The sequence below is a fragment of the Papilio xuthus genome, unplaced genomic scaffold, assembly GCF_000836235.2.
Source record: "Papilio xuthus unplaced genomic scaffold, Pxut_1.1 DF827714.1, whole genome shotgun sequence".
Classification (NCBI taxonomy): domain Eukaryota; kingdom Metazoa; phylum Arthropoda; class Insecta; order Lepidoptera; family Papilionidae; genus Papilio; species Papilio xuthus.
The window spans coordinates 1,829,934-1,854,125 of NW_013530935.1; the positions used below are offsets into that span (position 1 = coordinate 1,829,934).

The 24,192-nt window shown below is 33.1% G+C and overlaps 1 protein-coding gene across 2 annotated transcripts in view; it reads right to left on the reverse strand.

The window, feature by feature from the left end:
* The window catches only part of LOC106116833 (neuronal PAS domain protein dysfusion), a 105,022-nt gene that overhangs the window by 35,507 nt on the left and 45,323 nt on the right, over positions 1-24,192 (reverse strand). For both annotated transcript variants that reach the window (XM_013310877.1, XM_013310878.1), the window contains 3 exons: positions 19,887-19,948; positions 18,055-18,144; positions 9,568-9,741 (listed from right to left, as the gene is read on the reverse strand). In XM_013310877.1, the coding sequence (XP_013166331.1) occupies positions 9,568-9,741; positions 18,055-18,144; positions 19,887-19,948 (326 nt within the window). The remainder of the gene's footprint in view (positions 1-9,567; positions 9,742-18,054; positions 18,145-19,886; positions 19,949-24,192) is intronic.

The window sequence follows — 24,192 nt, forward strand, 5'->3', positions numbered from 1 at the left end:
CTATTACCGCACCTCTTGATCTGACACGTACCTATATTAATTCCAATAATGACCATAGCAATGAGGCATTTCGTCACACGACGTATTGAAAACATCAAATACATATAATTAGCGATGTCTATAAACTACGGTGATTGTGATTTCTTCTCGTCTTTAATTAAGAATACCGATGTTGAAGGTTTATCTTTGGGAAATATTGTTTTGATATAAGCTAAGAATAAGCTGTAAATGTGATGGTAAATCAAATGTAACTCCTGTATTACGATTATATCCATCCCTTTCCTTTTAAAACATAGAGATAAGCAATAGATGTCATTTGAAATTCATTCTAAGGGCAGTAGATTTTTTTATATCATAAGGTGGCAAACGAGCGAGCGGCCACCTGAATCCTCCCTTCCTTATTAGAAAAAGGGTGGGAAGGAAAAGAGGACTAAATTAGGCTTCCGGGACGCACACTCATCAGACGAAACGCGGAATTGCTTCTACTTGACGCCTGTCTTCTGTGTGATCGTGGTATTTCACCGGGCGAGCCGGTCACACATTCGTGTGAAGATGTTAAAGCGGGCTCTACCACTGTTAAAAAGCTAAGAATAGGCTGTAAATGTGATCCCTTTCCTTTTCTTTCAAAACATAGAGACAGCAATAGATGTTGATGAAATTCATTATAAGGGCAGTAGAAATGTGTCACGACCTTGACTATGATGTCTATTCAAGATACATCTTACTTATGATCTTTGTATTGGATTTGATTAAAACTTAAGGTCATACTAAGAAATATTCATAGTACATAATGTGGAATTTTTAGAGTCCGTATTAATACCAATGTTTGTTAAAAGATGTGATAGTAATTTTATAGCAGACTAGCTGTCGCACGCTACTCCGTCTGTGCGTATTAAAAAAAAAACTTAATATGTAGCCTACGTGTTTTTACAGACTTTGTTCTATTTCTATGCCAAATTTTAGCAAGATCTATGTATCCGTTCTTAAGATACCTTTAAACAACCATCCATCCATCTAAACATTCGCATTTATAATGTTAGTAAGAAGTAAAATGTTATGTAAGAGCTAAATATCAAATAGTAATTATAAAAGTAAAAAAATATCGATGAAGAGCTTACAGTATGTATTTACGTTTGCACAATATAAAAAAATGTCAAAAAAATATGTAGAGTTAAAAAAGATCGACAAAAAAAATATCACAACACGTGCATTTTTTTACAATCTACTCTAAAATAAAATTTGAGCATTATTTCAAACAGTGACAAATGTTCATAGTTTTTTCTTCATTATCTAAAGATAAAGTACGCTCTTGAATTCCTTAATTTAAGACGAAAATGTTGTTCTTTTAATCTTATTAATTGCTTAGATTTTCGCTATTTTATAGACAAGTCTATAAAATCAATGTTATTATTTTTCTTCTAAGTATACTTAATATATTTTTACTGTATCAAGGACGTGTATGTATTAGGTTGTTCTACGATTCGTCTGAAAAGCGAGACATTTACACTTTTACTTTTCCAAAAAAAGTACCATAGTTAATGCGCAAATTTTAAAGCGTCAATAGCCTAAAGGTTAACGGTACGGATTTCCGATCACGAGGTCGGGGGTTCGAATGCCGCCATTCGAATATTGTCGTAAACCATATCCTAGCACAAGCTTAGAGATTAGTTGGAATGGTTCAAAAAATATTAGCAAATTTACAAAAAAAATCAGCTAATAATTCTTACTAAAAAAAAAATTCTGAAATGAGAAGATTTAGTGGGATGTTATAGTTTATAGATAAGCGTAATAAAATAAAGAATATTAGAATACATGAAAAGTCTTAAATCTATTAAATAAAATATTAAAAACGAATAATTTACTAAAATATATTATTAAAAGGAGTCCCTATAGGCAAGGTACCGAAGATGCTGGCAGCGTTCCCCAAGCGTTAAGCGTAATATTTTTTTTTAAATCTAATATTCAACATTATGACGATAGTATGTTTTAGTAATATCTGATATAATGTTATTTGTTTTAGCTAACCGTTACACCGCTAGCTAGGAATGTTTTGTCGAGAAATGATCGGGCCATTATTGTTGTATGGAATAAGGTTAGTCCACTTGAGCCGATCTTTGTACCGTCAGCAAAGATATCAAGAGCAAATGTGTATTATAATTATTTAAACTATATCGTCACAAGTACACAGATAACATAAGAACTTTACATAATTGGATTTTTATTGTAATTTAATTATTGGTTTTTGCATTTTTATTTTATATTCTATCTCTACATTACTCCCGTATCTAATCCGTAATTAACTTCTTCCAACGCCACCACTGCATAGACACTATTGTAAAATCCGATTGAAATTTTACTCACTAATAAACTATCTTTGTTATTATTATATACTAGCAGTCGCTATGTACTCCGTTCGCGTGGTATTAAAAATAAACTTAATTAGGAGCCTATGTGTTCTTCTAGACTATGTTCAACATATCTGTCAAATTTCAGCGTGAATCGTTGAGCCGTTCCCGAGATACTTTTAACAAACATCCATAATAAACATTCGCATTTATAATATTAGTAAGAAGTACTTCAACATTAATTAACTTCATAATATTTTCAGTGCTGGAGACAATATTTTAATCGTCTTTTTTTTCAAACCGTACAAAGAAATAATACATTTTAAGCAGTTGCACAAGTTTCTTTTGTCATTGTATAATGATGTTCATCGTTTGTGATGTTTTGTGTATTGGAATGTGCTACGATTAGACTCATGCGCCGTACAAATACAGATTATACTTGCAATAGTAATAATATATCACAATTGTATTTTAAAATCAACTCTAATAGAATGCAATAGAATTGATATTACAATGATTAGTGTTTGATGAATGTCTCCAAGTGTTTTTGGTTTAATGTGATCGATGGATTTGGTGACTGTACTGTGTAACGTGTAATATTAGTTGAAATTTGGTCGTGTAATTGATGAGATGATCTTAAAAATTTTGATTTATTACATCGCTTGAGAAATTATGTTATGTTTCTTAAATTTTTTTAAGAATTAAATGTAAGTGCAGTATTACTACATGTCACAGATTATAATAAAACCATAAACTCTCGACACTGGCCCAATTCTCAGCCATTTGAAAAAGAATAATTAGAAAAATATTACAGCTTATTCGAAATTGTATTATATTATAGACAGGATTTGAAGACTGCCAAATAAGAGTTATTTTGACCAGTATATTAAATAGTGAAAACAAAAAAGTTTTAACAGTGGTAGAGCCCGCTTTAACATCTTCGCACGAATTGGCCCGGCTCACCCGGTGAAATACCACGACCACACAGAAGACAGGCGTGAAGTGGAAGCAATTCCGCGTTTCGTCTGATGAGTGTGCGTCTAGGAGGCCTTATTTGGTCCTCTTTCCCTTCCCACCCTTTTTCTTATGAGGTAGGGTTGGGAAGTGCAAATGGACTTTCCGGATGAGAGGATGCATGGGAAGAGAAAATATTTTCTTTCTGTGCATCCTCTCCTCCGTCGATTAAAGGTAGGCAACGCATATGCGATTGCGTATGTCTATGGGCAACGGTCACTTCGCTATTTAATCGATTTCAGGTGGCCGCTCGCTCGTTTGCCACCTTATGATATAAAAAAAAATAATAAATATCCTATTCAAGAAATAAGATGTACAATATGTATATTTTGTCAATAACAATGATTATCAATCAATCTCCTTTCATTTGCTCATTAATTCCGGCAAGTAATAAAAATGTATTGACTACTAAAAAAGTTAAATTTGTTACTTTAGGTGTCACCTTAACCTTGACGTATTCTGTGGATGTGATTAAGTGAATTTATCATTTTTATCTGAATATAATAAAATTTGTATGTGGATTTTTGAAACTAATTCTATGATTTATTAAAAATATCTGTTTAGTTTATTGTCTTTGATCTGCGTCTTTAACAACGAAAGATCTTATGGTATGTAATACATTGAAGAATAACTTTGGATAAAGTATAACAACAAAGATATCGTGGGCCTAGTATGAATATTTGTGACAATCACTATCGTATCGTGATCGACAAAATCTGTATTAGAATTTGTGCAGCTATCTCAGCATAAGCAGATTTTTTGTAAATTTACTAATATTTCTTTTACCATTCCAACTAAGCTCTAGGCTTGTGCTAGGATATGGTGTACGACAATAGTCGAATGGCGAGATTCGAATACCCGACCTCGTGATCGGAAATCCGTATCCTTAACCATGACGCTTGATTTTGCCATAATTGACGATGATAATACGAAGGCGTTGGTCGCAAATATTTATGCTAAGTCCAAAGATATTAACGGGTCCTGATTACTAAAAATATAAATAAAAAAGTCATCATCATCAGGTCATATGTATCCTCTGAGGAGCTCGGAGCCTACCCTAAATTAGTGACTAGACTATAGTCAACCATGCTGGTCCAGTACGGGTTGGTTGCCTTCACATATTTGAATTTCTTCGCCGATATGTGCAGGTATGAACGTCGGATAAGAAATATACTAAAGCGAAATATATAAGTCAAAGTAAACAATAGAGTGATTTAAAATGAACATATGTTTGACTATAATCGTTATGTATTTGTGTGAAATAGAGTTTATCAAATCTACGATTGATATATCACACAATGAATTTGAATATATATCTTGTCACCTAACGAATGAAGAATGTCGGAGATTAATAGCATCTTTATACTTCACGTCAAATGAATTACCAGAAATATTACCAATTGCTGTCGAGAAAACACCAACAGATGTTTCTTGTTATGATTTATTAATCAATTGGAATAGTGGCAAAGAGAAATGGAAAGGTTGGGGTAAAACACATGAAATAGTAACAAGAAGATTAAGGCAAATAAACAAAACAGATTTATCAGAATGGCTTGGTACAACTGTTTTTCATAATTTAGCTAAACAAATAAATGATTCGATTATTAATGCTTTTGAAGTTAAAATAAGTGATAAAGTTATCAAACATAAATTGGGAGATGGTAAGAAATATTTGGAAGTACAAAATAATTGGGAAATGATTGATTCAGTTTTATCGGGTGGAATTGTTTGTGTATTTCTTGCAATTTTATTTAGATGTTATAGAATATTCGGGTTGGCTTGTAAAAGGATTTTTATCAGAAATAATGCTCAAGACGAGGAAATGGTCTGTCTGTTAAAAGATCGTAATGTAAGGCAATATAAATGAAGTTGCAAACATAACCATTTATATTCAAATTAAATATATATAAGAATTAAAAAAACTATTTTTTTTTCTAAATAAATACTTGGTAAGTAAATCGGAATTTTATTTACAAATCACTATGGAATTTTTGCTTTAAAAAGTACTGATAAAAATAAATTAATACCTCCCCAAAATCTGACCTATATATCTTCATAGTTTTAAATTTAATTTCTTCTTATATATTGCATACTACAATATACAAAAAATATATTAATGCATTATAAATTGCATGTTAACTTAAGAATTTAAAAAAAACTTAGTAAGTAGCCTATGTGTTCTTCCAGACTATGTTCTACATCTGTACCAAATTTCATCGACATCCGTTGACTCTTTCTGGAGATACCTTCTAATAAACATCCATCTATCTAAACTTTTGCATCTATAATATTAGTAAGATGTACCACGTAATGAGATGTACCATAAAAACCATTAAGTAAATAATTTATTCAATTACTGATTAACTTTACAAAGTAATAAAGTTGGTTAAAAAAACTCCCAACAGCCGATCACAATTCTCCGAATCCAATCTTCATAGTCCAGTGAACGGTTAACAAGGCATGTTTAGATTATGTCCAGACATCGCTTGTGTCATCTCAGTAATAGATAAACCTCATTAGTAGTAACTTCATCAAGAGATACGAACAACAGACCCTCAACTCTAGATTGAGCAAGTACTTAATGTAAATGGCAAATGTTAGTGCAAATCTTGTATCTTGCATACGATTAACTGAATAATACTCGTATTTGAGAGACAAAGGTGAGCTTGGACGATGTTATTTTCGTATTGATAAAGGGAAAATAATTAGTATTGAATTTTGTATTTTTTATTTTGTTTTTTTTTTACTATTAAATTATTCAAACTTTCGTGAGACATTATACTAAACTGATATATAAACACGGCTAAACACTCACGTATATTCGTCCGGTGACGGCACCGACTAGTTTCGAGCCCATCGGGGGCCCTTCATCAGGATGAGTGGTACTGGTATTATTTTGCGGACGCGGCCCGTCGCTCACTGTGACGGTCACTAGTCGGTGCCGCTACCGGACGAATATACGTGAGTATTTAGCCGTGTTTATATATCAGTTTAATCACTTTGACTGTTAAAGATGTGAAGTAGAATTAAAATTAGATTTTGATTATAAGTTTATGGGTAATTTTATATATTGACTGAATTAGAGAATTCTCTATTATGTAAGAATCTTTCTGGTTTTGCAATTTACTCTATATTATTGTTAAGTTTCATATTACTTACTAATTCTTACTAATATTATAAAAAAAGTTTAAAAGATGGATGAATGTATGTAGTTACTACAGAACGGCTCAATCAATCTTGTTGAAGTTTAGCACAGATGTAGTACATAGTCTGGAAAGATACAGCGCGGTCGTAGTCGCGGGCGACAGCTAGTTAACTAAAGATCTTACCCAAATTAACAATATTTTAATAATCTATCTTAATTTGTATGAATTAGAAAGGACCAATATAGCAATAATTGTAAGAAGGAAAATAGAAGTATATCGTTAAATGAATTAAATCCATAGTGAAACGCTTTGAATGCAGTTACAGTATTAAATAATGGTACCAATAGACGTTGCGGGCATTTCATAAATCATATCGGAAATCGGACCTTTGCGTACATTCCCTCCGTAGTCTTGTGAATAAATGAACTTGTAAGCGAAATATTTAATCAGTTCCTTGTATTAACGTATTTTCTATTGTATATTATAATTTATTGCGCTTTAACTAAACGTAATATGATTTATTTTCAGTTAATTTGAGTTGGCTTGTTATAATTTCTTACAGATTTGCTGAATAACTTAGAATTGGAATTGATTAAAGCTTTAAATTGAAAAGTTTGTTATAGAAAAGTGACTTCACTTTGAACTGACTGTGAAAAGTCACTTTGATATCTATAGCTACAGTAAGAAAAGAAAATAGTATAACCAGTACTAATTTATCCAAAGGATGAAACAGATATACGTTACAAATGTTAGTACATTTATTTTTCATTCCATCGCTTCTCGGAGTCAAGGGAAAATTCTCGCGTTAAGTGATTCCGTGATTAATGCGCGCAATCAACAGCGAAACGTGCGACAAGTCCGTCCACTCGCTCGGCTAGTAGCACGTGCGTCCGAGTTATTAATTGGATACAATAAAAGCGTTGATTGCGAGCATTTGTAATTTTCAAAGTGTCGCCAGTGTAGTGATGTTTGTTTTTTTAATATCGATATTTGTTAATTTATTCATTCATAGAAATAAAAAGACAGAGGGACGGACAACAAAGTGATCCTATAAGTGTTCCGTTTTTTTCCTATGAGATACGGAACCCTAAAATACTGTGTTCCAATTTTTTGGAATATTTAGATGTTTATATTTTTCATAGATTATAGATAAATACTCATACAAATGACTACTAATTATTTCATCTTTTGCTCGAAACATGACCTTCAAAGTTATTAAATGACATATAACATAACAAAAACATATGAAACTATAATTTTAGCAATAAATTGAGAAAACACATATATAATTTTTTAATTTAATCATTGTGAGTTGTCTTATTATTATCGATGACATCGATACACGAAGTGAGTTATTGTGTCACATCACTACGCTTGCATCCACTCGCCTTTTATCTAGTTTCCACCACTTTGCCAGGTGTGGGTGCGGACTCATATTTGAATAAGCTATTTCAATTGCATACATTGATACGGTTGTGGGTTCAAATCCCAGTGCAATTTGCATCGAGATTATACTATTTATAATAACTAACGCGGCGTAATGTTATTTGATTGACCGTTCAATAGATCTTAAGTTGACAGCGAACATGCTTTATGTATTGTTGCCTTCACTTTACAAGTTCGAGTAATAACTAATAAACAAAATCTTTGAAGAAAATTAGCGTTTAATTTTTGTAAGCGATTTTAGATGACGATTAGACGTGTCAAACTTAGCAAAGAGTAAACTAAATGCTATGCAACCTTCTTTATATCATACGGTGGTAAACGAGCGATCTGAAATCGCTAAAATAGCAAAGAGGCCGTTGCCCAAAGACATCCTCATTGGCAGATGCGCTGCCTACCTTTAATCGATGTATGTAGGTATCGATAATTTAAGAGGGACAGTCTTTAACTTTGTGAGTTTTAACTTTATGAGTTTCAACTTTGTGAGTTTTAACTTTGTGAGTTGTAATATAAATTTAATTATATCTAATATTATAATAATACTGCATCGGTGGTTTTGTAATGCGACGCTTCAACGAGGTGCGAGAGGTTATGACGGTAATATACCGACCGATCGATCCGATAAGCCTGATTATGGCTGATCACATGATTTTACGGCCGCATGAAAATAATTATACAAAACTGGCCAATCCCCTACTCAACACTTTCCTGCGCGTGAGCATTCAATTACCAGTAATAACTCTAGCGCTGCCTATCAATTTGACGATAGGGTTGTCAAAAAAATTATATTAGTTATCGATATTGAATATTTTAAAATTGTAAATCGATTTGATAATGCTATGTACCTTAAAAAAATATATTGTTAATCAATTAAAAAGGCCGATCAGTCAAGAAACTTGATTGGTTGCCTAAAATTTTAAAAGTTAACAGTCTACATAAACCTTTCCTCTTCATGGATAGTCTCTTTAGAATATTCTTTCATCGTCATAAATACATTATAAAATATCGAGGTCATAAGAGAACTTATTTTTTTTTTTTATTTCAAAACACGCATCGTACAATCCTTATCAATTAAACACAAGAAAAAGGAAAAAATAGTATATTTCGAATCAGTAACCTATCAATGTCAGTCGTAGTGATGTACCTGACATCTTGGTCAGATATTTACGAACACTTAAAAGTTTTGAAAGTTTACTTGTTAATTGCGCACTCGTCAATTTCATTTATTATATTTCAATCTGTAATGTTACATAGCTTGAGTGACGTTACAATTTTAATGCGCGTTCGAAAGGAGCGCTCATCTTCATTGGAATATTCTTTTAACGCGTTAATTAACTTTCGAAGTGTACAGCGCAGTTAATTTTCTCGTTTTGTATTCAATTAATAACGGCCAATAATTTCGTACTCATCTTATGATCGTGATGTGTATCGATATTTATAATGTTATTTATGAATCACGCTCATCCTTACGTAGTTATATTCAATTAAAAATGCATGTGCTATTTTATTACATAATTTTTTTTATGAAGGGGTTAGTTGAATTCATCATTTTCAAGTTACAAAAATTCTGCCAAAAAAATAAACTAATTTAAAATAAAATATGAAATAAACTTTCTTACCTTTTGATCACCGAACCTCATCTGCCTCCTGGCGTTTCTCGCTACATTCATGCGACACAGAAACACCCTGTCTTCTCCGTCAGAGGGCGCTCGCGACAGTTCTGACCTCACCGCCTGTTGGTCTTGTTTGTCGATAACATCGTACACGCTGTCCCCGTGTATTAGAAGATCTTCCTGCAAACACAAATTTAGTTAAGGTTTCGACGTCCGTGACGTTAGTAAAACATATTGTGATCTCTTTCAGTCTCTTTGAAAAAGTAGAGACAAGTGCTATGCACGTCATTCGGTAGTGGAATTTCTAGTTCATACAGACTTTATAAATCACAAATAACTTTTATTAGTTAAAATCTCTTTTTATTAGAATAAGTTGTAGTAAATTCGATTAAACTAAGTTATATATAAAGATGTTTTTACAGTCTATTTACAGGGTGTTTCTTATTGAGCTGGTTGAATTTATAGAATCAATCGGTCAAATGGTAAACACCCATTTTATGCTATTACATAGTAACGAAGATGCAGGATATATGTCTAATGTAGCCTAAATAAAACAGCCTCGAATTAATCTTTGTTTAGGGCTTTGTAGTTGGGTAGGAGATTTTAATATAATTATAGTGTTCACTAAACGTATCCCGGTCTGGACAGGGTTAATAAAATTGTATTGTACATCCCATTTTCTATATAAACAAATTTCAATTACCTACATCCGACTTTATTAACTCCAATTAAATCATAATTCTAGAGTAAACCTCGGGAAACATTTCTAAACGCACACAACTTAGGGTTGTCGACTACTAACATTTGAAATATTGGTAGTTTTAAGTTTTAAATGACATTAAACAAAGTTGGTATTATTATCGATCTAAAAGTAAAATAAATATTTTCTTATATTAGTAAAAATAATTTTGACGATAAAGTCGAGGTAATTTTCTTGTTATTGATTTTAAATAAGTTCTTTCAAATAAAAAGAAACGAGATTATTTTTGGCAAGAAATTGGAGGATCAAATACTTTTTAGTGTGTTAATGAACGATCAATTATTTTAAGTATAAACATTATTTTTATTAGTTGTCAACCCTGGGAATGACGTCACGGCACATCATATCGCCCCGCCCACCTGTCGCGAGCCCTAAGCTAGGCGAGCGCCCACCGCCCACGCGCAATCTGTGGGGGGCGACTGGGGAAATGCTTAGGGGAAATTATTAAGCTGTCTTTATCGTATAAAGCTTATTATGTTTTCTTGCACAAGAATATGCAATCGTGTAATGCGGTATTAACGCTTTATTATAGAACATTTTTTTTATTTAACAATGTGAAATAAACATATACATTGCTAAATAGAATCAATGCTCGGACAGGTTATCATAATTTATCGTATTAATCAACAATAAGATAGGCTTTAAGCTAATACTTAACGACTCAGAGTACGAATTTCTTAAAACATTTAATCGATTTCTACGGTTGATAGTAACAGTTCTACCTTTTTCTAAGTACTATGTATTTTTTCTATAAGAGAAGAGGGAAAACGAGCAGCTGGAACACCGAGGTAATCAACGACACCCATGGACATCCACAACACCAGAACTGCAGACGTTTTGTCTGCCTTTAAGGAAATGAAGGACCCTAGGTCTTATTGGCTTGGAAATATAACGCGTCTGTGCGAGGCAGCATTGTGGACTGCCAGTCATTCACGTGTGGATAGAATCTGGCGGTCTATCTTGTCGTCCAATGACGGAACTCGGCGGTAGGAATCGATCCAAACAGTTTTTCAGAACACTCCCCATGGTAAATAATATGATTACATATAACATTTTTAAATAAGGTTTTATTTGTTTTAAGAATATCTTATATTATAGACCAATAATCTATATAATTTAGCGTAAATATAAGTTTATAATAAAGATCGTTCTATGGTTTATTTAATAGGTTTAAATGTACGCTGCGGTAGGGCCATTGTATCTTTATATCGTTGGAATTATTTTCACCGTTGGCTTGCTCGGTATTTCGTTATTTTCAATTGATTCAACGTTACTATTGTAATCTTCGATAGATTCACCGTTATTCCAACATTTAGATTGGCCATGATACAGGCAAATTATTGTTCCAGTTATTTTATCATTGTGATTGCGTTGATGTCTTTTGTATGAATGATTTATTGGTACGAAATTAAAATGTTGTGACTTACTAAAATATAGAATAAATGTAGATTTATTTGACCCATTTTGTTTTAATTTCTAACAAATTCTTTAAAGTAAAAAGCTTACTAAAAACATTTTGCTATTTATCTTACTAATATTTATAAATACGAAAGTTAGCTACGGATGTTTATTAAGTCTCCAGTAAGGCTAAAGAGATCTAACTGGAATTTGACATAGGTCTAGAATATACTCTGAAAGAACACATAGGCTAATTAAGTTTTTTTTGTTATATCCTACGTGAAAGGAGGCGCGGACGACCTCTAGTCTTTATCAATTGTCAAATTGCACTATTTCAGATAAGATTAAGTTAAATTTTTCACCTTTCTGAATTTTTAAACATGTTACATGTGTATTTTACTTATACATTCCAATTTGTATTAATCGATGTTAAATTCGGTTAATACCTTAAAGTCTGTATTTGTCGATATTCTAATCATAAAACTTAAAGAGAAAACGACTTGTATAACATCGAGTTTTACAGATAATTAATCATAGACCACCGAAGTCAGAGCGGCCGTGGAGCTGTTAATAATTATCATATTATTAAATTCGACGTCGATTGGTACTTGTACAATGTTTGTTATAAATGTTTAAACAAATACAAGCCTCCGGTTATTCAGATTAATGAACTGAATAAAAAACCAGACCCCCTAATTGTGCTACAAATGATTGTGTGTGTTTCAAATTGATTTATGACTCATTAATTTTATGTCGATACTAGCTGTCGCACGCGACTCCGTCCGCGCGGGACTAAAAATAGATGTTGGCCGATTTTCAGACCTACCCAATATGCTCACAAAATTTCAAGAAATTTTGAGAATCGGTCAAGCCGGTTCGGAGGAGTATGGGAACGAAAATTGTGACACGAGAATTTAATATATAAGATTACATTCATATTTGCAAAGAGAATATAATAGTGTATAATATATTGATATTTAATATAAATGTTGTAAATTGAATACACTATATTTCAAATAAGAATGTGCATAAATTTGTGCTATTTAAAATCAAACTAGCTATCGCGCGCAATTCCGTCCACGCGGAATATTTAATAAACTTAAATAGCCTGTGTGTTCTTCCACAGTATGTTCTACATTTATACAAAATTTCCTTAAGCTTCATCAAGCCTTTCTGGTGGTCTCACAAACATCCATCCATCTATTTATAATGTAACTAAAATGTAAACATAGGACAAAACTTGAAAATCACTTAAAGGAAATAAAATCTCATCTATCTATTATATATATTTGTGTGACATGGAGTCAAAGTATATATAAGGCAGTATATTGTAATATAGCTAAGAATAGGATAAATATTGGTTACAAACATAGGAAACAATTTCAATCGTTCTTTCTTACCAATTGCAATAACAATAAATACAAAATAGCCGCGGGCAAAGGCGAACTTTTGAAATACCAATTTAAAATGACCCACCACTTTTCCTATCAATTGAAATATTAATGGAATACGTAGAACGTTTAACGCATTAAGAGGTCAAGTAACATTGGTAAGGCTTATTACAGAGGTTTTAATAGGGTACATCAATAAATCGGCACAGTTGTTAGGGCGACGAAAGAGCATTGTCTATGGTATTATCAATACATTGTTCGGTTTGCATATTGAATTGTGCGTCTCTATTGTTTATGGTAACTTCTCTACGTGTGTGGTTTTGAATCGCATTACTTTATGATTACATATATTAAGATATACGTGTTATTTTGTTGTACGAAATTTGTTTTAAATATTTTTCAATAAATCTTACTAATATTATAAATGCGAATGTTTGGATGCATGGATGTTTGAAAATATCTGCGGAACGGCTGCATGGAACTCACTGAAATTTGGTACAATTGTCCAGCAAAGTCTGTAAGAATGCATAGGCAATTAACTAAGTTTTTTTTTAAATTCAAATAGACCGTGTCGCGGGCGACAGCTAGTATTTGATTATACACGTTCTCTTTTACCTTTTTTTACATCAGTTTTTGACTAAACTTTATATTCTTTCAATGTTAAATATTCAAAAGCTTAAAAGTTAAGTTACAAAGCAAAGTAAATAAGTGCTTTCAAATATCTAAAAAATGCTTAGATACCGTTACATTTAATATTTAATCCTAATACAATTTACTCTTATAAATGGCATATTAACGAGACCGGCATTGTTTTTAACTGGATATTTGGATTAAGTACTTACTCTTAAATCTTATCATTAATCTTAATTGCGGAATAACAATAAAATATTGCCTTTAGCTACAACTATTGATATTCCAAAATGTACTTAATTTTAATCGTAATAAGGTTTATTTTACAATATTTATAGATAATCATAGAGTGTATACATCATTATGTTGCTGGCTTATAAGAACGGGATCGTGGGAATACTGTCGATACTTGAGTTATAGAGACCGATTGAGATAGTCTCTGAGACGTAATGAAGCTTTAATGGGGTATAAGTCGGGAAGTGCCAACCTTGAGACTGGAATTTGTGGCAAAGGAAGACCATCTGATGATAGTACGTAACTACATATATATATAGATTGCATTGCATAAGACAATTTCAAAATTCCCCTGATAAAAATAGGAATCCTATCCGAAATTTCTTATCCGAATAGTAAATTCTTTTATTTACTAAATTGTTGTTTACTTTTAAGTATTTTTAAATAAAATGTAAAACAATTGAATATAGGTAAAACAATAATAATCAATAAATAATAATAAGCTTATTTAATTACTATTACTAATAATTATTGATGGTTGGATGGATGGATGTTTGTATGATGGTATCTCCAGAACGACTGCATGGATGTCGTTGATATTTGGCAAAGGCTACTAATCCATTTTTTTTTTCATTTCACGCGGACGGAGTCGCCGGCGACAGTTAGTGATTTCATAAAAATAGACTAACTTATACTAGTACATATATATTAATAATATTATAAATGCATAAGTTTAGATGCATGGATGGTTGTAAAAAGATATCTCCAGAAGGGCTTGATGAATCCTTAGGAAATTTGGTATAGATTTAGAACATAGTCTGGAAGAACACATAGGCTAATAATTTTCTTTTAATTGACGGACTGAGCTAGTGATTTCATAAAAACAAATAAACTTATACAAGTTATAAATAATGAATATAATTTTACAATACTTATATTTTAATATAGTTTACGAAAAATAAAGTTGACCTTATTTTTTTAATTACTAGCATAATAAAAGTATGTTTTAAAACTAATAAGCAAGCGCAAAGGTGGTCTAAGATTGACGTGATTTCATATAAAATTCAAATAAGTATAACCGATTTAATCAATTGGTAGATATAAACGGTCAATAAACGAAAACAAGATTATTATCAGGCAACGACCGGACGTACAGATCGCATTGGATTCGTCAGCGACGTATCTCACGACATCTGACAAACTATGCCGGCGAGAGATCAAAACATAGCCAGTTGACCGTACTTGGGACTTTGAAGTTAAGCGAATAAGTGCCTACTAACCGTAAACTGATATTTTCCTTCATTTAATAAGCTTACTGTAAATATAAAAAATAATTTGTCTGTTTAAAAGTAAAGAGAAAAATAGAATTATAGAAGTCTGCAAGAACACATAGGCTACTAATTATTACGCACGGACGGAGTTGCGGGAGATAGAGATAGTTATTAATAGTGAAGGAAAACATCTGTATCCTGCACATATCTGAGAAGAAATTCAAAGATATGTGTGAAGTCGACCCGCAATGGGTGAGCGTACTTTACTTTGGTCTAGTCACTCCTAACTTAGCGTAGGCTCCTAGCCCTTCAGTCGGGACGTATGAATGCAACGGTGAAAAGATGACTGTTGCGAAGAATTAAATAATATGATGTAAAAAATCGTGGAATTTTTAACGGCTTTATCTTGTATATATAATACTATTTATTACATAACATTGCAGTAAATGTACCATGCCACATTGTTATAGTTTTGATAGAAGCGCTTCGTCAACGTAGTTCCACCAATCAATCACAATTTGAATATATTGAGGAGCTATCATTACGTGTAGATACATCTGTACCGGGGTGGTTTCACACGCGCCGACCGCCAAATTCGTCACAATTTACAGGATGTTTCTTTAACATTTTTTAAGTTTACAAAATAAAAAAATAAAAAATTTGATTTTTTTCTTAATCCTGTAATAACGCGAAATATACCTTGATTAATACTAAGTACTAAGATGGCTAGTCCAGATAAGTCCTACTTCTCCCACAGGTTTACTTTCTTCTATCAAATCTATTAAAAGAAGATCTACTTTTCGTTCAATGCCTTTTGAGAGCTCTCTTAAAATTTATTACGGAAACGCGATAGTGATTCCTATTTAAAATAAATTCAACACGAAACTATTAAAATTAATTAAGTAAAGGCTTATGCGATTCCTATTAAAAATGAATACTAAACTTAACACTTTTATGCATCATCCTGTAGGTGGTCTATCGGTCGCGGACGGCCCGCACCGAACAATAAAGCATAGTGATTAATTTACCGACGCCGCAACGAGCGCCGGGGGTGCGGGTGCGGTGGTGCGGGGGGTACGGTCGCTGGCTAACGAGGAAGTATTCGGGGTCAGATGCGGTACGATTTGTACCCGCAGTCCGGACCCACCGGCGCGCTTTGTACTCTAAGAAAAATTGGGCGTATCGAGATATTGATTTCGCTTTTATTACCAGCACTGGTCTTGTTTGCTGTTTCATATAGTAAGGAGTTTGTCTATTGCTTGCTGATTTTAAATGTTTAATTATTATTTTGTTTCGATATTAAATCTAAAAAGTTGGGACACTAATTAAAGACAAATATTATCCGCTAAGTTAAGATAACCTGACAATAATTAGAACTACAATTTTAAATAAATATAAAGTACAGACTTTTGCCCGCGAGTCCGTCGGCGCAAAATTGATAAAAACATAATGAGTAGCCTACTTGTTCGTCCAGACTATGTTCTACATCTGAGCCAAATGTCATCGAGATCCGTTAAATCTTTTTTGATACACGTTCTAATAAACATTCTTTCATTCAAACATATATGATATTGGTAAGATTAGATTAATAACGAATGCATGCGTTTGTGAACCAAAATCGTATTTTTCATAATCTGTCTTGTAAACTGGTTGAAATCTATCTATATAAAAGAAAGTCGTGTTAGTTACACTATTTATAACTCAAGAAAGGCTTTACCGATATGACTGAAAATTGGCGAGGAGGTAGCTTAGAGCCAGGAGACGGACATAGGATAATTTTTATTTCTTTTTTTTTCGAATGTTGTGAGCTGTATTTTATTTAACTTACTTATATTATAATGTGATGAGGATGGATGTCAAGATAATTAAGTTGTATTATATATCCACGCGGACGGAGTCGCGGGCGACAGCTAGTTCTTCATAAAATTAAAGAGTTAGACAAAAGAGGAGAATATGGGACCACCATTAAATTAATTAATCTCACTCGTAGCTTGTGTATTCCATTTATCTAAATTAATGAAGATAGTAACATCCATTATAGTTTTTTTATAGCTTTGATAATACAATCTTATACAAGCTTAATTAAAACAAAGAACGTACTCAAATAGAGGTTAACATAGGTTCGATTAATCTTAAATAGAAATAACAGGAACAAGAGTGTTAAGAAAGAGATATCATTGTAATAAATAAGGTCTTAGGGGAAAGCGCGTGTCTTATCATGTTCTTTGAAAAAAGGTATTAGGGAATTCCGTTTGGAATGTCGGAATAAACATCAATTTCACTAACACTAATCTTAATTGGACTTCCGTTCCAAGCTTTGTTCAAGATAATTTAGTAAATAAAAAGAACATATAAGAATTTTCGCATAGATCATTGAAGTCTGAATATGTATAGTAGTTGAATAATGCAATTTTTATTCATAATATATAAAACTATCGCCTGCGACTCTGTCCGCATGGTATTAAAAATAGATTCCCTATTCTTAGGTCTACTGAACATGCATATAAAATTTTCATAAAAATCTGTCAAGTCGTTTCAAAAGAGTGTGGTAACTAACATTGTGATAGGAAAATCTTTATATATAATATATAATTCTTCTGTGAGTGTGTATGTCACTGAACTTCTATCAAACGACTGGACCGATTTTGATGAATTTTTTTGTGTGTGTTCAAGGGGATCTGGGAATGGTTTAGATTCACAATTTTCATCAAATATTAACTACATATTAATTTATTCAAATTAAAGACGTGTAGACAGGACAACGTCTGTCGGGTCCGCTAGTTTATATATATATATAAGATTAACATACCATAGAATGTCCTAGATATTCAGCTGCGTTGTCAGATATGTAGAGAAGTTTCCCGTTCTGTGTCATCATCATTAGGAAGCCGTTCAGAGCCTAAAACCAAAAGAGTAGAAAAAATTATTTACACACGTCCACTAGATTACAAGAGTAGTGTTAAGAGTAATCTTATTGTTAAATTAGCGAAAGGATTAATGGTTTATTAACAAAACTTTGCAGATAACAAAGTTACAAAACTGCACACGTTTTTGTTTCAAAGATAACTCATCATAATCTCACTATACGTCCCAAATAAGGGGTTTAGATCCTACCCTAAGTCACGGTGGACTAGGCCATAGTCAATCAGGCTGGCCCAGTGCGGGTTGGTTGACTTCACACTTATCATTGATTTTTCTCTCAGATATGTGCAGGTTGCATCACTATGTTCCTTCTCCGTAAGAACGTCGTGATAAATGGCGGTATTCGAACCCAGGACTTGCAGATTGCAAGTCAATTACTGGACCCCTAAGCCACCGACACTCTTCAAATATAACTAAATATCGATATTATTTTCATACAACCACGTAAGTTTCGAGTCATATACGAGACAAGCGTGAAAGTAAATGTAAATATTTGCCTATTATGTATATCAGAAGTGTGTTCCCGCTCTCCATTACATTTGAGTTATGGCAGGAATATATTTAGTTGGCACACAATCGGCCCGCCATCTCGCCACACGACGACAACTGCAACTCGCAAGAGGTTGGGTCACAGCTGTTCATTTCTATAGGAGAATTAGTTCTATTGTAACTCATACTGACACTTTGGACTATATTGTAACTTACTGTCACTGTCCAGTTTGTTTGCTTAGCATCAAATTTCCTGATTAGGTTAATATTGCTTAGTTGTTAAATTCTAGTTTTTATATAGATATGATTGCTAGGTATGCGATGATCATATGGTTATAAAAAATGACAACAAATCGTAAACGCACATAACTTGATAGTGTTTTGATTACGTCTAAATAATTTAATTCATTATAAACATAATACATATAATATTTTAAAAGATATCTATTAAAAGGGAGATTTAAAACTGTAATTTTGCTGATAATGTTTTCTAAAACAATTATTAAGTCTTTTGTGATATTATGTGATAAATATTCGAGTAGTGTAACTACAGTTAGTGTAAGCCTCTGACTGAATCTCGCGATCAGAATTATGCAGAAAATTTTCATGGTAGAATCCTGTGCATATTTGCACATTATACTAACTTGGTTCCATAACATTAATTTGCTTTCTATTTGAGACAAAACAAATCCTTTACCGCCTAATAGAAGTTTTGCGAACTCAATCAGTACGACCCATTTTAAAGGTAACCCAGTTTTTTTTTCAGTCTGTCCCCATTGAGTTAAAAAGACGTGAAAGTTTTGTATTTAAAAGCTTTAATATACTGTTTTTAAAAAACATTTTCATTATTAAATTCGTATATTACGATTCATTTAGGTTCTTAAGAAAAATCACTTCGAAATTATGGTTAAAATGCCCAAATCAAAGTTAATGAACGGTTGCCGAGTACCACGCCTTCTTAATACTGCCTTATGCAACAGTTTAAATTAACTTTATGACTCAAGCTGTCCCTTTTTAGTATACTGGAATACTTATTGAAGGAAAGTGACAGACGTAAACAGTTCCCGGAGTGCTTTCCGTGGGAATCGTGGGAACAATACGAGAATTTAATATTTCAAACTGTATGCGGAATGAGAGATTTTAGTGAAAGATTATGAAAGTAAGGAGTGAATGTTGAATTTTACTTGTTTAATATAGAAATATTATATTAGTAGTTTGTTATATTCTCACCTTAGAAAATCCAAAGTTCGATGTGTTAGACGGCTGGTGATTTATGTCAAAGCGTTTGAAAACTGTAACAAAAGAGAAAAATTCTTAACATATATTTTTACAATACTAAAAAAGTCTATCACAATTGGCTAGATTGAAATGAAGTCAAATCTGAACAAATCAGACGTAGACCTTGGGTTTCTGAGACCAAACTTCTCTGTATAAAACATTTCGTCTATGTCATTATCTTTGACAATACAGAGATGACAATATATTTTAAACGGAGATTTTGCCCTCAAAAAACCATGGCTAGTAATTTACTTATTTGTTTAACATTATAAGTATAGAAAACATAGGTAGTAGAAATGTAAGAACACACGTATGTTTGCTATAATGTAATCATGCATCACAATGAATGTCGCTGAGGAAAGTCTTAGACCAATAGCATATTGTCATTAAGACAGATTACAATGCCACACAAATAGAGTTGTTTTGTTCATAAAACAGTTAATACGAACATAATGCACCTTCACTGGTAATGTAAGACAAGAAATCTTTGCATTGAATGTGATACATTTTATATAGTGGTAAATGCAGATGTCGCGATTGTATGCGGATTCTTGTATGTTAGATACGGTTAATGTATCCTAGTCAATGTATTCCCCTTTTATTATCTTAAACTTTACTTGCAATCTACAGGTCCTGGGTTCGAATCCTGGCATGTACCAATGTGTTTTTCATTAATCCGATGGTGTTACGGTGAAGGGAAATATCGTGATGCAATCTGCACATATCTGAGAAGAAATTCGAAGATAATTGTGAAGTCAACAAACCCGCACCTGGCCAGCGTGGTTGACTATGGCCTAGTCACCCGTAGGGTAGGCTCCAAGCCCCTCGGTGGGGACGTACAGTGAGCTTATGATATAATGAAGGATCGAATAGTTGTTGTGGAAGTAAACGCTTTGGATTTTTTTATAAGAGAAGGGGCAAATGAGCAACGGAAACACTATGGTGTTCATTGACGCCCATGGACATCTGCAATACTAGAGGAACCATAGATGCGTTGCCGGGTTTTGAGATGAGATGTTATAGTTCACTAGGTAGGAAAGGGAAAGAGGACTAAATTAGGCCTCCGGGACGCACACAAATCAAACAAAAACACAGAATTGCTTTCACTTGACGCCTGTCTTCTGTGTGGTTGTGGTATTTCACCGGGCGAGCCGGACCAATTCGAGCGAAGATGTTAAAGTGGGCTCTACCACTGCTGAACAGCATAACATCGCCTGTTTATCTTAATTCAGTATTTCCAACACATTCCAATAAAGTTTCTATCAGTTTAAAAAAGTGAATTTTAAGATTGAAGACATTGTTGCCTCTTAATTGGCTTCAAGATTAGTTTGTTGTTTTGTACACAATATTCCAAAGACTGTATCATTGTAATAAAGAAATATAAATATTTAACCAATAGAAATCTTCATAATGTTAAGTGTCGATTCTCTATCCAAGATAAGCCTCACTATAATTAGAGCATTAAAACAGAGAGTTATCGATAGAATGCGGTACAAAAATCTCGTTTCGTATTTGACATTTAGTATGATACATATTTTATTATGAACTCGCCCTAATAACGAGCGATGCGAGTCGAACAATCGATGATTTCGAACGACCTATTCCGTGATATACATCTCCATTGAGCCAAGTACTAACGTACTCTTGTGTTGCGCAATCTTTTGTGTTTAATACTTCAAGCCATTTTTGTGTGCAATAGCACCATACGCCTTGAACTAAGGATTTGACCAACATGTGTTATAAAGATGTTTAAAAGTTTTTATTATTACAATCATCATCAGCTCACTATACCTCCCCACTAAGAGTCCCCGAGGCTACCCTAAGTTAGGGGTGACTAGGTAATAGTCAACCACGCTGGCCCAGTGCGGGTTGGTTGTGTTTTTATAACTTGTTACAATCATCATCATCAGCGCACTATACGTCCTCAAAGCCTACCCTAAGTCAAGGGCGATTAGGCCATAGTCAACCACGCTGGCCCAGTGCGGGTTAGTTGACTTCACACATATCTTTGAATTTCTTCTCAGATATGTTCAGGTTGCATCACGATGTTTTGCTTCACCGTAAGAACGTCGGATAAATGTACATATGTAAATCGGAAATCGAAAAACACATTGGTACATGGCCGGATTCGAACCCAGGACCTGCAGATTGCAAGTCAAGTGCTTGACCCCCGAGCCACCGACGCTCTCTAACTTATTACAATACAAAATAAATATACAGGAATTTCGGTAAAAAAAAAACGTAACAATATTATATCGATTCCTATGGCATCGGATTTTTTATCATTAGCGCCTTTAAAACACATTTGGAAACTTCTAAACAGAAAGTACCAAAAAAGTAACCCAGTAGATTAATTTTCATATTTTAATGTCATAGAATTTGTATGAATACAAATCGCATAACTGAGTTATTTGATCCAGTTAAAACCTATTAATCTAAATATGTAATCGATTCAAAACAATTCAGATTTAAATCGAATAACCTCGAGGGCGAAATATATCTCGCATTGTTGAAAAATCGATGTCATTGCATGCACTTACGGGACAACATTCATAATTAATCGATATTATCGATCGATACTTTCTCAACCGGCGGTCCAGGAAACGACGATAAACAATAACCAAGCGACCACCAGATTATGTCGATAAGATATCGAATAATTCCCCTCTCTAATGGGCCCGCCATGGAGTATAAGGAGATTTACACTTTCTAAACTATGTCTAAAGGACTTCAGGAAGATGGATTAGAATATTGATAAGTTATAAATAGAATTGGGTTGAGATCCTTATTTAGATTTTTAGACGATGGAGTTTACCTACATAACAACTTCGACAAACACTCGGAAAAGTTGTTTTCAAATGGCATACTAGAGATATGATAGAGTCAAATTAAATCACTGCCTCCGAGTATGAAACGTGAACAACGTCGTACAGGCTGGTCCTAAGTCCTAGTGACAATTTTGTACGTAAATATTTAAAATTTATGTAATAGAAATAGGTAAAATTTTTAAGTATAAACACAAAAACGCTTGTATTAATATAAATCACAATTTTGAATTGTATTAGATATATTAAAATAGTTTCGTAGTTATCTACGTGGCATGTGGTTGGTGTAGATAGCCGCGGATTCCGCGCGCGCGATGCATATCACACAAATGCAATCGGTATGCGAATTGTGAACCTTAGCCAAGCACCTGGATATTTTGTGTTTTTTTTTCATAAATAATAGTGAATATATCAGAGTTTGATATTTTAACAATCGATGGCATAAGAAGTAGATTTTTATATAAGAGGGCAAACGAACGGTGGGAACACGGAGGTGATCAACGACACCCATGGACATCTGCAACACCAGAGGAACTACAGATGCGTTGCCGGCCTTTAAGGAAATGGTATTCCCGCTTCATGAAAGACCCTAAGTCGTATTGGTTTGGAAATACCGCCGGGGACGGACATGGTTTTCGATTTATCGACACTATGGTATTTTTTATTTATAAACAAATATCAACAAATAATAAAAACCAAACTTAAAATTAAAACAATTTTAAAAAGAGAATTCATTTTAATCACGCGTCAACTGAAGAGAAGCACTATCTCACAAGCGAAACCGATTGCCGTACTCACGGCTAATGTGTGAGATTGCATTCCGACTGCCTTACTGAATCATTGCTAAAACGCTATTTATAAGTAAATGTTGTAAACACCGAGATGTTCACAGCTCTACTTAACGTATTTCACTTGATTAATGGACAAATGTTCTTTGAAATACTGATTTGAAAATGGAATCGTTTGCATGTTGGGTTACTATGTTGTAGGAAACCAATCTTAAATTAGGACTAACAGTGGGTTTCTGAGACCAAAGTGTCTGTACAGAAAATATCGTCATCACTGTCATTATCTTTGCCAAAATCTTTGTTTTGGTCTTATAATTTTTGGTGTTGGAAGAAATTATAGATTAATACAGTTGTTAATTACGATTTCTTTTCGTTCCAAATTCTGTCTTTGATCAGTTATTCGAGTCTTAGTAAAAAGTTAAAGCTGCAAACTAATTTTTACTAGATCATCTCATCTTAACTACAGATAAATACAAAAGTACAATTTGTAGTTTTGATGCGGTTTAAAAATTCTTATCATTTTCTTCGTATCTGCCATTTTGTTTCACAGGAAACAAGGATCTCACAGTCCTAATATAAATATAATAGCGGTTCGTTTAACATATTAGTCAATGTCGTAACAAATGAAGCTCACGAACAGCTCTG